Raw genomic sequence first — 18838 nt, forward strand, 5'->3', positions numbered from 1 at the left:
TCCTAATATCACTGATGAGCAAAAATGACTTTTCTCTAAATCAGTCAAAACATTAATAGCAAATGATATTCAGCTATTTAAGCAGGTGCGTGTAAGTACATTAAAATACAAAACAAACTGTATTTCTGGTAGCCTGGTGAAAAAATAAATCTCCAAATGGATAAGAAGATAAGAGGAACAGAAATTAAATTTAATTTGTTCAGAAGGCAACTCTAAAAATAACTCAACTGGTGCAGGTATCTCAACTGGTAAAGGCCAGTACTACGTGAACTTTATTTATTTACTAACAATGTGGTTATTAATCATCACTAAAATACAAAATAAAGCATTTGTTAAGACGAAGGCAAATTTCTATTCCTATCAAGATAGTTGTTTCAAAATAACAATTCAGCCAATTGATAGTAGTTATCACATACTACATAATTTTTAAATAGTATAAGAAATAATCACTCTTTTAAATAAATATAAGGGGGAAAAGTGACTCATTTAAATATCTTTTGATATATACAGACCCTCTGCTATCACTATAGGAAAAATATGTTTCCTATTCATTAATGATCTTTCTACATAACATACAGATTGAGCAGAGCAAAACAGGCTGATCATGTAACAATCCCCAAACAAGAAAAGACTAAGAGCCAAGAAGCTAAGTGACTGTCTCCTCTAACAGTTACTGACCCTATTAGTCAATCAATGATCAAAACTGATAAAAACTGAGTGAACAGTTGCCAACAGAGAAGGCAGCGAACACTTACGTGTAGACTCTCAGATACAGATCTGAGAGAAACTCTAAAATGTTAGTAAAATAATTCAAAGGCAAATTAAATGAGCAGCTGCTATTTATGAGCATCTTTCCACACTTAAAATTAAAGCCGACACATCTGAAATTTATGCCACTGTTTTCTTTCTCCCTACCACTGCCACACTACTGAACCTGAGTGTGGTCCCACTGGGATAGAAAGATTACTTTCAGCACCTTACCTGATCAAAAAGGTCAGTACCATCTGATCCTGCTGCTCTCATAAGTTCATCTTCTCCACCAGGATGATACTCCATGTACGGGCTGACATTATAAACAAAGCCTACATCAAATAAGGAGAAATAATACCCTAAATGAACTTCTTACAAACTGTACAAAGTAGATATTTCTATAAATTTCCCAAATACATCCCACGTAGAAGTACTAAGGATATAAACGCTCTGAGACTTCACCACACTTGCAAGCTAACAAGTCAGGCTGCTGGTTTCACGGGTCCTGACAGAAGAAACAAGACCCCAGGTTAGAGACAAAGGAGAGCCGAGTACTTACACCAGCAGCGGCAACTAGAAATTTCAGCGTCTACCTAAGTTTCCCGAGCCCCAGTTCCCACAGAGCTATGTGAAGAGGGCCAGCTAGCAGCTGTACACTCATGTGTTGCATGATGGAAGAGGAACCTTGAGCACAGGAAGCCCCGAACCTCTTATAAGGGGCAGTAAATACACCTGCCCTTTGTTCTGGAGGGAGACATGATCTCTGTTTATACTGAACAGTAAACAAATCTCTCCTTTGCTCTAGAAGGAGACACTAGCTGTACCACTGAAGGATGACCACCACGCAAACACTTCTGAAAAGGTAGCTAGAACAAGACAAGAGTCCATGCCTCGGCTTGCAAGATGTGCAGATGTGCAAAAGACCTATAAGAGAACTGCCTCCCAACATACAAAAAAATCATGAAACACTGAATTTAATGCTTTAGAAGTTCTCTCTCCTCCCATCCCTCTCCCCCCACCTCTCTCTCATTTTATCACAGCATCCTCTGCTGCCCTGGCAGCAGAATCTGATGGAAAAGAATGGAGCTGCCATCCATAAATCGATCATCTCAGTCAAGGACGAGAGATGGGGACTGGGCCCCTGAGGCACTCTGTGAAAGCACTTGTTTAAGGAACCAAGATTACTGTTTAGATCTTAAGAATTCTTTCATCTTCCCCAAATATTTATTTCATCTGTTCATATATTTAACTATATTTTTGTTAGGGAACCACTGACAGAAACATTCCAGCCATGGCCAGGCAGGATAATAACCGCTTGAGTGTTATCTCACATGGAACCCAGAACTGACAAGTTACTGCCAGCTGGAAGAATTCAGGAGAGGGCATAAGGGGTAAGGAGACACCCACCCATAATATGTCCTGCCAACCTTCCAGGAACCCTTGCACTGGAAACCATCTTGACTGGGAGATGCGATCACAGGCACAAGTGAGGTGATTGGCCAGAGACAACCTGGAAAACCAACCTTATTATCATAAACCCTGAGCCTGCGAGCCACACGGCAGAGCGGTTCTCCTGGGTCCTCTCACCCTGCTGCTCTCCCACCCAGGCTCCCCTTTCCAGTAGCGTCTTTTGCTTTGTCAGTACATGTGTCTCCTTGGACAATTCATTCCCAAGTGTTAGACAAGAGTCCACTCGTGGACCCTGAAAGGGGTGCACCTTCTGGTTACATTTTTATCTTTTAAGAAGAAGGAAGAATAGGAAGCAACAAATAGAGGAGAAGAGCTCACTGAATAGTCTTCCCAAGGAAGTGAACTTCTTTTAATCCTTTATTTGAAAACTAGATAGTAGACAAATCTAGCCTTTCAAGACACCTCAAGAGTGTAAGGAGAACAACTGGCTTTCTTATTTCCAGGGCTAATCCTTCTTTATGTAATGACTTCCATGAATTTAAATAAACTCAGATAATTTAAGATGTTCATCCTACATAATCACCTTGGAAGGAAAGTAGTTAAATTTCAAACCCAAGAAAGGTACCTGCAGTTTCCCCACCAATTTAATTTTGGAAAATAACCAGCCAGTCTGAATTGCTTTAAAAATTACTTAAAGGCAATTTAGGCAACAAAAAGAGGTAAATTCACAAAATCTCTCTTTCAGCAGTCCTCCAAATAAGTCAGGAAAATGGGGGGGAAAAAATGGTGGAGCACCCTCCTCTCTCCTTCCTCATAAACCTTTCCCAGCCAATTCAGAAGGAATTTTTGCTACTGCTTAATGCTCCAAAGTCCCACGGACCACAAATGTCTGAAGTAATGATTAGAATAAGAGTTATTCCCAATAGGTTTTTAAAGACAGAGAATGCATTCCAAACATTCAGAGTTCTAGTGTTTCTCAGGAACATGAAATCTATAACACACAGTCATCTAACCTTCTGATGGAACTCCACGTGTTTCAGCGACAGCAGAGAGATGACCAGGCAGTTTAACAGCTGCCCCGACCGCACAGGGGGCCCTGCGTCCTCCCACATGTATTCTCGACTGCCTCACAGTGCTTCAGATCGACCCTCATCCTCTCATAACCTACCCTCCTTTTTGATGGACTCCAGACCTGAAGAACTTCTCATCCCCTTCAAATGGACAAAACTAGGAATGCTTATAAAATCTCTCACTGTGTGGAATTAAAGCCCAAGAAATGTTAGATCCAACCACATCTGGCAGTGTTAGTGATTTGCTAATTATGAGACTTTCAAACCTGTCCCAAAATGTGACAGGTGCATCTCCTCTGGTTCAGAGACTCTCTCTTCCCTCTTTTTCTTCTTCCCTCTTATCGCTTTCCATTTTTTTTTTTTCTCAAAAGCATTTCCTACCAACTAAAACTTGGACCCCTGACTGTGGCAGAAGAAAACAGCCACAAAGAACCTAGCTTTATGCTTTTCCTTCATGCTTTACTGTATTCTATTTGCACCATGGACTTCCCAAGTGGCTCAGCAGTAAAGGATCTGCCTGCCACTGCAGGCAGTGCAAGAGACTTGGGTTCAATTCCCGGGTCAGGAAAATCCCCTGGAGGAGTAAATGGCAACCCACTCCTGTATTCTTGCCTGAAAAATCCCATGGACCGCTGAAGCTCCAATACTTTGGCCACCTCATGCGAAGAGTTGACTCACTGGAAAAGACCTTGATGCTGGGAGGGATTGGGGGCAGGAGGAGAAGGGGAAGACAGAGGATGAGATGGCTGGATGGCATCACCAACTCAATGGACATGAGTTTGAGTAAACTCCGGGAGTTGGTGATAGACAGGGAGGCCTGGTGTGCTGTGATCCATGGGGTCGCAAAGAGTCGGACACGACTGAGCGACTGAACGACTGAGCCCACCAATAAGGAGCCAACTGTATCTCCATGGCTCAGGCCACACACTGTAACTAATAAAGTTTCATTTTTTCTTTGTTCTATTTTATAAGTCAGGGAGTTTCAAAGTATGGTTGAGGGGCTCCCCCACAGCTCAAGACTCTTTCAGTGGTCCAAGATCAAAACTTTTTCACAGTGATATTAAGATGCTGCCTGCCTTTCTAAAAGTCTCATTCTTTCACAAGTGTATAAGATTAAAAACAGAAGGGGACATCAGAATATAGTTGTCATCTGCAAAGCCATACATTAAAGATATCTGCCAACGTGTGAAACAATGCCACTTATTCACTATGTTTTGTTTTAGAAAACATATTTTTCATGAAAATATTACTATTTATGATAATATACAGTAAATTTATATTTTTACCAATTTTAAAAATTCTTTCAATTTCTCAATTTTAATTTCTGAAGGGTAAACATCAATAGATATGAATGTCATAAACAAAAGTTCTTTGGGGTCCTCAATAATTTTTAAAGGAGTAAACGGATCTTAAAACCAAGAAGTCTGAGAACTACCGCTACTGAGGAAAAGTGGTATTTTTATAATTAGATTTTAAAATAATTTTTGTTTTAAAATTAAAAAACAAATGTAACTCCAAAGCCCCACGTTACATTCATCCAACAAAAATTTATTTAATGTTTATCAAACATGTACAAAGTATTATGATACTATACTGTGGTATACCTATGTATTATACTAATCACCACCGTTCATTTTGTTGGCTCTAAAATAAATGAAGGAAAAAAGGTGTGTTCACATAGTAAAATATGGCATATTTCACTGTATTCAATGCACAGATCCATTTTTGCAAGTATTGTGACTACTCTGCCATCTAGTGTTCAGTAAAGAAATTGCACATTACTTTCATTATTTTATTTTAGAGATAAAATGACGAAACTATTTTGATATGCTTATCTAGGAAATGAAATGAAACCATATATGATGTTTATTTAGTTCTAACAATTGCTGAGAGAAGATGTTTAATATACCCAACAATGACTGTGAATTTGAATTTTTCTTTTGATTCTATTAATGTTTGCGACATATATTTTGAATCTGTTATTGGTTATAAACAGAGTTCCTAATGATCCTTTCAACACTACAAAATACTTTTATCTCTAGTAATGTTCTTTGGTAACAGTCTTCATCTGATATCAGTATAGCCCATCTTATTACAGTTACTGGTCTTTTTTTGGCCATACCACATGGCTTTAAGGATCAGAATTCCATGACTAGGGGTCAAACCCGGGCCCAGGGAATGACAGCACCAAGTCCTAACCACTGAACCTTCATGGAATTCCATATATTTACTTTTTACATAGTAGAGTTTCTCCTACACATTTACTTTCAACTCTTGTCTTTTATATTCGAAGCATCTCTCTCATTATGTAGTTGGGTCTTAATACACATAATCACACAGAAAATCTATATCTTTCAATAAGAATTTACATTTACACTTAATTACTGATGTGACTGAATTTAGAGCTACCATCTTATTAGCCGCCCTCTCCAGACCCAAGTTTTCTTTTTTTTTTTTTTCCCTCCAAGTTTTCTGATTGTGTCTCTATTCCTCTTTCAATGACTTCTTTTGGGCTAACCAAAACTTTTTTTAGAATTTCATTTTATTTTATCTATGGGTTTTTAATATACCTCTTTGCACTATATTTTAAGAGACTGTTGTAGGCATTACTTACAATATATATCCTTAACTAGTTTACTTGAGTTAATGTTGTAACCCCTTCACATGTAATATAAGAACCATTTACCACACTCCATTCCTGCCACTTTAAGGAGCTCTACAACAGAGTGTTACAGTTTTTGCTTGAAAAAGTCACGTATATTTTGAAAGATAAGGGGAAAAAAGACTAATCCTTGTATCCTCACACAGTTACTATCTCCTAAAGATCTGAGTTTCCATCTGGTATCATTACCCTTTAACCTGATGAATTTCCTTTAGAGCTCCTGTAGCATAGGTCTGCTGATACTAAATTCTTAGTTTTCGTTTATCCAAAAAAGCTCATCTTTATTTCATCTATATCTTTAAAGTAGCTTTAATGATACAGAATTTAGAGTTGATAGTGTTATTTTTTTTTATCTTCAGCAGTCGTTTTTATAGGGCCCAGCTGTTTTACTTCTGGTTATTTTCAAGATTTTCTCTTTATCTTTGGCTTTCAGCAGTCTGAATATAATGTGCCCGTATTTGATTTTTTTTTTTTTTTGTATTGATCATGTGTGGATTTGCTAAGCTTCTCTTCCCTGGTGGCTCAGCTGGTCAAAAATCCGTGTGCAATGTGGCAGATCTGGGTTCAACTCCTGGGTTGGGAAGATTCCCCTGGAGAAGGGAAAGGCAACTCACTCCAGTATTCTGACGTGGAGAATTCCATGGACTGTACAGTCTATGGGGTCGAAATCAGTTGGGCACGACTAAGCAATTTTCACTTTCTTTCTTTGAATTGATAATTTTAGGCCTTTCACCAATTTTGGCCAAAATTTCTCCAAATACTTTTCTGTACCATTCTCCCATTCCTCTCCTTCTGGAACTGCCAATAAACATATATTAGACATTTTGATTTTATCTCAGAGGTCCCCGAGCCTCCATTCATTTTACTTTGGGTCATTTTCCTCTCTGTTCTACAGACTGAATAATACCTATTAATCTATCTGCAAGTTCACTAAGCTTCCTTTTGTTAGCTCCAACCTGCTATTAAGCCTATCTGGTAAAATGTTTTATTTCGTATATAGCACTTCTCAGGTCTACATTCCCATTTTTTATAGTCTATTTGTTCATTATGAAAAATGATGAGACTTTCTGAGATTTCATATTTGTTCATTCATTATATAATCTATGTTTCTCTACTTCCTTGAGCATTGCCATAATAGGTGCTTTAAAATCCTTGTGAACTAAATTCAACATATGGGTCACCTCAGGTCAATCTCAAAGAGCTGTCTTTTCCCTTGAGCATGTCTAGAAACTCTGGATTATATTCTGGTCATTGTAAATAATATATTGTAGAAAATCTGGATTCTATCACATTCCTACAAAGATTATTGTCTATTTTAGTAGGCATTTAACTTGACTGGAGTCAAACTCCAAACTCTTGTTTCCCCTGTGAGGGAATGAAAACTAAAACCTCTGTTCAATCCTGCCCAGAGTTTGTCCATAAGCAAGATTTAGACAGCTTATACTCCTCTCTGGATCACTTTTTCTGGATTTTCTTCCTCATTTTTCAGTTAGTACAAATGCTCCAAATTGTGTCATCTAGTTCTTTAAGCCAGCCAAATTCTGGATTCTGTCACGTTCCTCCAAAGGTTATTGACTATTTCAGCAGGCATTTAACTTGACTGGAGTCAAACTCCAAACTCTCCAAGGCAAGACTGGGGGTCTACATCTAAATTTTAGTTACCCTTCACAGTACCAAACTGGGCATGACCTCAAGTTAAATGCCATAAGAAATGGCAATTCACCCAGTGATAGTTCCTTCCTACAAGTACAGATGAACCTTACCCTCCAGTTTCTGTCTGCTTTTGGTTGCTCACCAGTGTTTTTCGATAGCTTTTTTTTTTTTTAATATGTTGTCCTGAGTTTATTGTTGGTATTTGCAGGACTATTAGCCCAAAAGCAGCTAATCAGCTATAACCAAAAGGAGAACTCTGCACATTATTTTAGAAAACTAGGCAATTAACAATTAACTTGCTACTTTCAATTGAGACAAATGGAAAAGAAAGTAATGAAAGATAAATGGATTTTATAATGATTAAAAGTAAATCATTTTGGGGCCTTGGTATTTAAGTACAATAAATAGAATATAGGCTTGCAAGGTTTTGGATAATAGAGTATTTTAGGACTTTGGATTAAAAGCACTCGTTTGCCTCTCACACTCCTCAAATCTTTCTAATGATTACAAAGAATAAATAAGTAATAAAACCACAGAGGCACAGAAATTTGAAGAGGAGAAGACAACAATAAAATTTTGGAAGACTGACAAGCAAATGATAAGCAACAATATACTTAGCAGAGTAAAGAAAGGTGAGATAAAGTCGATGTGTAAATTGGAGGGGAGCCAGTATGTGCAACAGAACCCCCAAAAGGTGCAGTAATCAGAAACCCCAGTTCTGAAAGTGAGAGTGCAGGACAGTCTACAATTCAATATAACAAGCAGTATGATGCTTAAATCCTCTTTGCATCCCATACAACCAACAAGCCCCTCCCTATCTAAATCCACAAGAAGTGTAGGCTTACTCCCTAGGGCAATGAGAGACAGCACCCTCAGGAAAACAGCACAGTTAGTGGAGGAGAGGCCTGAACTACAAACAAGAAGTAAAAGTTCATGTGTCAAATGTTATCAAGATCCACCTCCTACCACCCATCACAGCAGAACATTTGCAGATGATTGGAAGACTGTAGCCTAAAAGAAAAGACTCAAAGGAGGCTGGGGATCCCCGCCACTGGGCTTAGCCGCTCAGTCGTGTCGGACTCTTTGCAAACCCCGTGGACTGTAGCCCCCCAGGCTCCTCTGTCCAAGGGGATTCTTCAGGCAAGAATACTGGAGTGGGTTGCCATGCTCTCCTCCAGGGGATCTTCCCAACCCAGGGATCGAACCCAGGTCTCCCACATTGCGGGTGGATTCTTTACCATCTAAGCCACCAGGGAAGCCCTTCCTGCCACTGCCCCCAGTCAGTTCATAAAAAAAGGTTCTGCCTGTACTCATGGAACTTCCATTCAGCTTTCTGGGCCATCACTGCCACCAAAAGGGGCAGATCATTTGACCAAAGCCTCTAAAATTAAAATTAGTATATTGGGACTTCCCTGATGGTCCAGTGGTTAAGAACCCACCTTTCAATGCAGGAGATTTTGGGTTCAATCCCTGGTTGGGGAACTAAGATCCCAAGTACCGCAGGGCAATTAAGCCTGTGCACTTCAACTAGAGAAGCCTACGTGCCACGGCAAAAACCCAGCAGAGCCAAAACACATAAATAAACTCACATTCTGTAAAAAAAATTAGTGTCAAGTACTCACTGTCAAGCTCTGCTGCACAATTTTTAAGGCGGGGGTGGGGGGGGGGCGGGCGGAGACTAGAAATACCAGCACTACCTCAGAGAAATGAGAACCAGGTAGCAACTGTCCTGAATATAACTTAGAAATTCAAACTGCACCAAACAACTTCAGTGATGGCCAGCCCAATTAACAAAAGGGCTAAAACAATCTGGTCTGGATGCCTTAGTTTGCCCAGGAAAACTGAAATGGAATGTAATAAAGGTCTCTAGCACTTCAGAAGGTCTACTGGCATAATTATCAAAGGTCATCTTATGTGACATTATTAGTACTAGGAAAAATAGTCCTGACATTTAAGTAAAAGGAAACTGACCTGTAAGCATTAAAAATTAACCATCAGTCTGAGCAGTCAGTTATACTCTTGAGTATTTTGGGGAAAAAATCCACAAACTTTTTCTAGAAAGAATAATGACCAAACCTTATTAATAACAGTTACCTTTACTACTCTTAAACGGGATTTACAACATACAACAGTATTAAGCAAGGCATCCTATCTCTAAAGGATCAGTTTTCCAACCCCCTCTTTCCTATTCCATGTGATAATCTCCCTCTGTCTGTGCCTTAGGGCTACCAAGGACAGTTACCCCAGCACTGAACTTCCCCGATATTGAAAAAAAAAGGCCAACTATGTCCTTATGCTTTGAGTTATTTCCTATTTTCCAAAACAAGCAAGCTGCAAAGATTAATTAAGATGTCATGATGTGGACTTCTCTGGTGGTACAGTGGTTAGAACTCTAAATTTCACAGGATGACAAGCCCTCTTGAGGAAATGGGACACACGAACCACTTCTCATCACCTTTGACAGAGCACAGCAAAGAGAGATGTTGCTGGGACTTCCCTGGTGGTCCAGTGGTTAAGACACTGCGTTTCCACTGCAGTGGGTGTTGGTTCGATCCCTGGTTGGGAAACTAAGGTCCCACATGCTATGCCGCATAATCAAAATAGGAAAAAAAAAAAGAAAGAAAGAAAGAAAGAAATGTTGCTGTAAACAACTGAAATTTTAACAAACTCTTCTAGGGCCAAATATGCCAATTTAGAACTCCAAGAGGCCCAGGCACAAGGGGATTCTGCACCCACTCAATTCTTCTTTCATGGTCCTGTACCTCCTGAGATGATCACGAAAAACAGTGTGAACAGGGCAGATTTGAGAAAGGCCCATGGGTGGCCCAGGTGCGCAGTACCTGCTCCAAGACTTGAGGCTAGAGCAGGGGAACCAAGACAAGTTCATCCACATTTCAGGCCTGCAGGAGCACTAGGTGATGATAACTCCTGGGGAAGGAGCAAGAAATCCATCCTTGTCACAGATCAACCCTGACAGGTAGCAAAAGCAGTCTGCTGCTGGGTAGGGATAGGACAGCCTCCCATATGCAGGCCCTGCAGGGACAGCTGGCACAGGTTAGCTGCTGCTGGGAAAAGCAGGAAACACACGTCCTCCTTTACCAGAGTGAGGCAGAGGCAAGCCAAACACTGGAGGAGGGGCAGAGAGCCCACTCGGGCCAGATTCTACGCTGGTATGAACCAGATGTCTCCTAGCACTGGAAGACAGGCGGGGAAACTGCTCACCCCCCACACCCTCCGCCCTGCTCCCCTCCTCCTCCCCTACTGGTAAAAGCAAAGCTCAGCCATCACAGACAAGAATCTGCCTGCATTCTAAACCCTGCTCTGAGTCAGAGGCAGTGGGGAAGTGACAGAATCACTGAGAAAGCTCTGCCCTTGGGGCTCAGGTAACAGAACTGGCCTAAGACTGAGGTTCAAACAGGAAAGCTGCAAAACTCCTTCCAGCACCTAAACCTTACCTCAAACAACAAGAGCGAGCAGTCTGCCCCTGGGAGGGGGCAGGAATATGGTGAGAGACCCTACACAAGCACACAGGGCAAGCTGCCAGTGAAGGGTGGCACAGACAGGAGCAACCACAAAACCCTCCAACGCTGACGGCTTCACGGCAAAAACAAGCGGCACTGACCCACTGCGAGAGGAACCTGAGGTCAGTGGTACACCAGTGTAACGATAACCACCACCCCAGACCTCGCTCAGCAAACTAGACTGACTCATCCTAATTACCAGGAGCGGGGTATGAGTTCTGAGTGTAAATATCTAAGGTTCTACGCTTCATCTATAATCAACGTGTAACACTCAAAAAATCACAAGAAACATCTTTCAAAATGATAAAAACCACTGTCAAGAGAGAAAAATAGCAACAGACTCACACTTAGAGATGGTGCACATATTGGAACTTATCAGATAGAGACACTGAAATAAATTTTAATATATTAGAAGATCTAGTAGAAAATAAGGTTGACACTTAATAAATGTTCAGCACAGAGATGAAAGATGAATTCCTCTGAAGGGTGAATCAGCAGACTGGATACAGTAGAAGAAAGAATAAGTAAACTGGAAAGAATAAGTAAACTGGAAGAAAAGTCAACAGTAATGATTAAATGGAAACACAAAGAAAAAATGAGTGAAAAAACAGAATGGTGCCTTTTAGAGCTGTGGGACAATACAGACTAACATATTTGCAACTGGAATTCCAAAAGAAGTAATGAGTAGAAGAAGTACTTGAAGACATAATGGCCCCAAACTTCCCAAAATTAATTTAGAAAACTCCAAGTAGTTCCCTGGTGGCTCAGATGGTAAAATGTCTGCCTGCAATGCGGGAGACCAGGGCTCGATCCCTGGGTCAGGAAGATCCCCTGGAGAAGGAAATGGCAACCCACTCCAGTACTCTTGCCTGGAAAAATCCCAAGGATGGAGGAGCCTGGTGGGCTACAGTCCATCGGGTTGCAAAGAATCTGACATGACTGAGTGACTTCATTGATTGATTGACTGAAGTAGAAAATATAAAAGGAAAATTACATCATATAATAGTCAAACTGCTGAAAAACAAAGTAAAATTTTAAAGGCAGTCAGAGAGGAAAGAAACCTTACGTCCTAAAGGGAAACAGTTAAGAACAACAACAGAGTTCTCATCTATGCAAACTAGAAGATGGTGTGATATTTTTAAAGGGCTGAGGAAGATAAATGGCTAAACCTAGAATTTTACACCCAATGATAACACATCCCTAAAATGAAGGCAAAACAATGACACTGACAGATGAGGAAAAGCTGAGAATTTGTTGCCAGAAAACCTGTACTACAAGAAATGTGAAAGTCAGGTCTTTAAGGGAAGTCTGGATCAATACAAAGAAATAAAAAGCACTGAAAATGGTAAAAATATGGGTAACTTTTTTCATTTTCTTAATCTCATTAAAAGATAAGTGACAGTCTAAGCAAAAATAGTAATATATTGTAGGATGTATAGAGTATGAAGAATAAATAACAAGGATTAGACAAGACACAAGAGAAAGAAATGGAAGTATAGCCTGTGTACTCTTATACTGTACATAAAATGGTTTAATACTGTTTGAAGGTAGACTGTGATCCATTAAAAATGAGTATCATAAACCCTTAGTGCAATGACTAAAACAAAGATGACAAAAAGGTATAAGGAATAAGTTAACCGTGAAGAGAAAATGGATTCATTAAAATATAATGATGACTATGTCAACAATGCGGGAGACCCGGGTTCAATCCCTAGGTCGGGAAGATCTCCTGGAGACGGAAACGGCAACCCAATCCAGTATTCTTGCTTGGAAAATCCCATGGACAGAGAAGCCTGGTAGGCTGTACATGGGGTCGCAAAGAGTCGGACACGATTGAGCGACTTCACTTTCACTTTCATGTCAACAACAGATGATACCACTCTAATGGCAGAAAGCAAAGAGGAAGTAAAGAGCCTCTTGATGAGGGTAAAAGAGGAGAGTGAAAAAGCTGGCTTAAAACCCAATATTAAAAACACTAAGATCACAGCATCGGATCCCTTCACTTCAAGGTCCCATCACTTCAAATAGAAGAGGAAAAAGTGGAAGCAGTGACAGATTTTCTCTTCTTGGGCTGTAAAATCACTGTGGATGGTGACTGCAGCCATGAAATTAGAAGACACTTGCTTCTTGGAAGGAAAGCAATGACAAGCCTAGACAGTGTATTAAAAAGCAAAGACAGCACTTTGCCAACAAAGGTCCATACAGTCAAAGCTAAGGTCTTCCCAGTAGTCATGTATGGATGTGAGAGTTGGACAGTAAGGAAGGCAGAGCACCCAAGAATTGATGCTTTTGAACTATGGTGCTGGAGAGGACTCTTGAGAGTTCCCTGGGCTGCAAGCAGATCCAACTAGTCAATCCTAAAGGAAATCAACCTTAAATACTCACTGGAAGGAGTTTTGCTGAAGCTGAAGCTCCAATACTTTGCCCACCTGATGCAAAGAGCTGACTCACTGGAAAAGCCTCTGGTGCTGGGAAAGACTGAAGGCAGAAGGAGAAGAGGGCAGCAGAGGATGAGATGGTTGCATGGCACCACTGATTCAATGGACACGAACTTGGGCAAACTCCAGAAGACAGTGAGGGATGGGGAAGCCTGGCGTGGTACAGTCCATGGGGTCACAAAAAGTCAAACACAACTTAGTTACTCAATAACAACAACAACAACATTAGCATGTCAACAATGGTTGAGTCAGGATAGGTGAAGGATTTCTAGAGATCACTGCATCACCTTTACAACTGGGTTTTTTTTTTTTTTTTTGTAAGTTTGAAACTTTCTCAAAATAAAAGGTTTAACTGAAAACATTAATGACAAAAACTGTCCCTGAAGAAACCTCCAATATTTACTTAACCCCTGCTGAGTGCAAAGCCTGCAAAAGAAAATATGAAGCTGTGTAAGGAAAGATAACATATGAGCTCCATCAGGCTGCAGCTTACATTCTATGAGACCCCAAAATGAATAACTGACCATGAGTATATATCAGAAAACTGTCTAGAAATAACAAATATTTTGATTAAGGAACTGATATATTTCCTAACTCCAAGAGCCAATCATCTGGAAATAGCAAAAATACAAGTCTCTCAACTGGTTACTATTTTGTGAAATCATTAAAATATCCCTACCAAAGGTGGTTTAAAAGTTCTACACATGACTCAAAGGATACTTACTGAGCACTAACCAGGAGCCATGCCCTGTACTAGATGCTATGGGCAGGGAGAGAAACAGCATATTAATACCCTGAAACTCAATTTAAATTAAAAGACAGAAATAGATGAAGTGCCCCAAAAGATAATATATTAGGTGGGTGCAAAAGTAACTGAAATTTTTGCATTGTTGAAATTTGCCATTTGATATTGGAATACATTCTAAATAAATACAGTTATGTTATATATAACTTTAATGCACATTTCTTGCTTTTATGTTTTTTTGCTAATGACATTCCTTGCTATTTATATTTATTTTAGACTACAGAAATGATGTTAGACAAAAAGCAAATTTGAGTGATTTTCTTATTGGAGTTCAAAATGGGTCATAAAGCAGTGAAGACAACTTGCAACATCAACAACACATACGGCCCAGGAACTGCTAATGACCATTCTATGGTCGTTTGGCATTTGAAGCAAACTGGAAAGGAAAAAAGCTCGATAAGTGGGTGCTTCATGAGCTGACCACAAATCAAGAAAATCATCATTTGGAAGTGCCGTCTTCTCTTATTCAATGCAACAATAATTTATCAATCAGATTGTGATGTGCAACAAAAAGGTAACTGTCAGGAAGCATTTAACAGGAGGTTTCCTGTGTGCTGTTTTGGATCTGTCATGAATCCTCTGTTCCTTATTAATTCCTCAGGAATTAAGAGGAGAGGCACGCCTTTCTGCCTCTCCCAGGGCTGAGGAATACAGGCATCTCCTTCGTTAGTTTTTCAATACGGTGATAAGTACCCTCTTCCTTCTTATGAACCATACGGTAAAAGTGATTGTTTACAACTCTCTCTAATATGGATAGCCTTATGTTTTGTAAGTCTGGAATTTTAATCTTTATCTTTGCTGAGAATAACTACCTTGTAAGACAGTATAATGCCCACACCAAGTTGATTAAAACACCTTTGCTCCATCAGAGCTTGGGTCCCCGTGTCTTTCTTTCTTTCTCTCTCTCTCTTTCTCTATTTCTGGCTGATTCCCTGGAGTGGGAAGGCCGGCTGCGTAACCCAGAGAATATTAGCCTTTCCTTCTTTCACTGTCTCATCATCTACTCCGGACCACCAGGTTCCGGTCCATTAAAGGATCAACAGGTAACAACTGGCTCAGTAGCTGGACTGAGAAACTTCAAAGCACTTCCCAAAGCCAAACTTGAGCCAAGAAGAGGTCATAGTCACTGTTTGGTGGTCTGCTGCTGGGTTGATCCACTACAGCTTTCTGAATCTTGGCAAAATCATTACATCTGAGAAGTATGTTCAGCAAATCAATGAGATGCACTGAAAACTGCAAAGCCGGCATTGGTCAACAGAAAGGGCACAATTCTTCTCAATGACAATGCCCAACCGCATGTCACACTACCAATGCTTTAAAAGTTGAACAAATTACATGTAAATCCATGGCTGATTCATATCAATGTATGACAAAACCCACTGGAAAAAAAAATAATAATTAAAAAAAATAATAAAAAAAATAAATAAATAAAAGTTGAACAAATTGGGCTATGAAGTTTTGCCTCATCCGCCATATGCACCTGACCTCTCGCCAACGGACTACCATTTCTTCAAACATCATGACTTTTTGTAGGCAAGATGCTTCCATGACCAGCAGGATGTAGAAAATGCTTTCTAAAAGTCCGTGGAATCCTGAACCACAAATTTTTATGCTACAGGATAAACAAACTTATTTCTTGTTGGCAAAAATGTGTTAACTGTAATGGTTCCTATTCTGATTACAAAGAAGTGGTTGAGCTTAGTTATAATGACTGAAAATTCATGGTGAAGTGAAACTCACTCAATCGTGTCTGACTCTGCAACCCCATGGACTGTAGCCTGCCAGGCTCCTCTGTCTATGGAAGTCTCCAGGCCAGAATACTGGAGTGGGTAGATATTCCTTTCTCCAGGGGATCTTAACAACCCAGGGATTGAACCCAGGTCTCCCACATTGCAGGTAGATTCTTTACCATCTGAGCCACCAGGGAAGTCCAAAATTCATGGTGTGAAACCATAATTACATTTGCACCAACCTAACATGTTCTAACAGAGGTCCTATATCAAATGCTGAGGAAGGAAGCCCAGGGGAAGAAGCAAGTCCAAGAGAACCAGGCTAAGAGAAGAAGACTGAAAGGAAGAAACTGTTAGGAGAACGAACTGTGTTTAAACAATGGTTAAACAACTGCCCAAGATCACAGAGGAGGCTGAAGAGAACTGACAGGAGCACAAAAAGGGTCAAGCCTTAGAAAAGAGTGAGCCTTAGAAAGAAAGTGTCTGACTTTTTAGCACAAGGGAGAGAAGAAAGAATACAGGTATCACTAACTTGAAGTTCCTTGTATTCACAATGAATACCTATGGGTTGCACTTGGGCTTTTAAAAAAATTTTATTTTAATTAATTTTTATTGGCGAATCGCTGCTTTGCAATGGTGCTTTAGTTCCTACTGTACCGCACGCTGAGTCAGTTACATGTGGACATAGGCACCTTTTCCCCCTCACAGTCACACCATCCAGCCTGTGCACACGCTTTTTCCGGAACCTACAGTATTGTTCCCTTTCCTCTGTGTGGTTCACACCCACTTATCTTTGATCTCTGCTCAGTCTTCCAGTCTTCACTCTTAGCGCAGCAGACCTCGCTTTCACAATACTCCTCAGTCTTGGTTAACACTTCGTGTTCTGCACTAGATTATAAACTCCGTAACAGCAGGGGGCACCTCTGTTCTAAATTTCCAGGTCACAACCCAGGGCCTGGTACAGTTCGGGACACACAGCAGATCCCAGGGAACTATTGCTTAAATGGTGAACCAACACACAGAAAGAGAAGGTAAAACTTACAGCCTCTATTTTCTATGAGTGACAACTACACACACAGTCACACAAAAAAGTAAAAGCTATACTTCCCTAAATTTCTAAAAATAAAAATTGTCTCAATCTTCGTTCAGCTTTTTCAGTAATATCTTATGGAAAAACCTGTATGACTTTTAATTAGTAATGTTATTCAGCACAAGAGAAGAGCTGCAAGTAATAGGCACTTCACTGTAACTTCATAATGAATTAGTTCACAAATGGCACTCACAAGTGGGTTACGGCACAAAGGCTGAGCCAGGATCCAATCTAGAGTTGAATATGATAAAACAGGAAGCAGTGCAATGTAGTTTAAGCATAACAGCTTAGAATCAAGTTGCCTAGGTTAAAATAGTGGCTCCATTTTCATCAGCTATGACTTTGGCAAGCTACTCTACTTTTTGTAGTGGCCTTAACTCCAGGACGCACTCCACTTCCAGCAACAGCATCACTTTTTGTTCAAGGAGTCATATCCTCCCTGACACTTCAGTCTGGCCCTTCTCTAAGCTACAGGATGAACTTGTAACCTAGGTTTAAGTGATTAACTTATACCGTTTCCCCCTAAATAGAACCACTATTCTAGCAATCAGAACATGATAAAAACTGTGCCAATCAGAGCCAATCCCAAGAATCTTCTGTTAGTTACTAGATAAAGGGGGTAGAAATCTTCCCTGATGGCTCAATGGGTAAAGAATCCGCCTGCAATACACGAGACACAAGAGATGTGGGTTTGATCCCTGGGTCAGGAAGATCCCCTGGAAGAGGAAATGGCAACCTCCTCTAGTAATCTCGCCTGAGAAATTCCATGGACAGAGGAGCCTTGGGTGCTACAGTCCATGATGTCCGTAACAGTCAGATAGGACTGAGTGTGTTATTCAACATCCTGGAGAAGGGAATGGCTACTCACTCCAGTATTCTTGCCTGGAGAATTCCATGGACCGAGAGGCACCTGGTGGGCTATAGTTCACGGGGTTGCAAAGAGTCAGACATGACTGAGTGACTAACACTACACTACTGCAGATATTAAATATTACATACTAAAGTATATATTTCTTATAGAGACACTTTATGTCTCTCTTGGGCCGATCAAGCTGAAATCTGAACTGACATAAAAATGGTGTAATTGTTAGAAAATGAAGAATATTTTAAAAATGAGGAAAAAAATTTATGCCATGATCTGTGCTTCTCTGTGGTACAGCTTTGATTAAAACTTGTGTCCAAACACTATCTCTGACCTACGAAGCTAGATCTGGCGTACATTTCCTTTAGGAAGGTATCATTAACATTTTAAATTAGAACAATTAAGAAGAAAAAGACAATTACATTTAGCCCTGTGCTTTCTTCTACTTTCCTAGATGACTGTGCCAGAAATTACCAGTAATCTGTCTGTCTCACATTCATCCTACTTTGTTGCCTTTGACAACATCCTGGGTTATCTATTACCTCCTGAACTTTTGTATGAGCTAAAAACTTTGCTAGTCTCATGTCAATTCACTATACCCATCACCAGACTGATCTTTCCAAGGCCATCTCTGATCATACTGTTCCCACATCCAAACATCTCCAATAGTTCACAATGCTATCAAAATTAAGAATACATTTCTCAGTCTGGTTTTCAAGGTCCTCCGCAATCTTCCCTAACATGCCTTTATAGTCTCCTTTCTTATAATTCTCTTAACAGGTAGACTAAGCTCCAGAACACACCTCCAGCTTTTCTGTGTCGACAGCCTGAGTTATGCATTTCCCTT

General features: G+C 40.2%; 1 protein-coding gene across 1 annotated transcript in view; it reads right to left on the reverse strand.

The window, feature by feature from the left end:
- LOC122433944 (cytochrome b5 reductase 4) overlaps window positions 1-18838 on the reverse strand; it is a 118613-nt gene that overhangs the window by 88193 nt on the left and 11582 nt on the right. The window contains exon 3 of the mRNA XM_043457043.1: window positions 982-1082. Within this exon, the coding sequence (XP_043312978.1) occupies window positions 982-1082 (101 nt within the window). The remainder of the gene's footprint in view (window positions 1-981; window positions 1083-18838) is intronic.

Source organism: Cervus canadensis, chromosome 33 (assembly GCF_019320065.1).
Source record: "Cervus canadensis isolate Bull #8, Minnesota chromosome 33, ASM1932006v1, whole genome shotgun sequence".
Classification (NCBI taxonomy): Eukaryota; Metazoa; Chordata; class Mammalia; order Artiodactyla; family Cervidae; genus Cervus; species Cervus canadensis.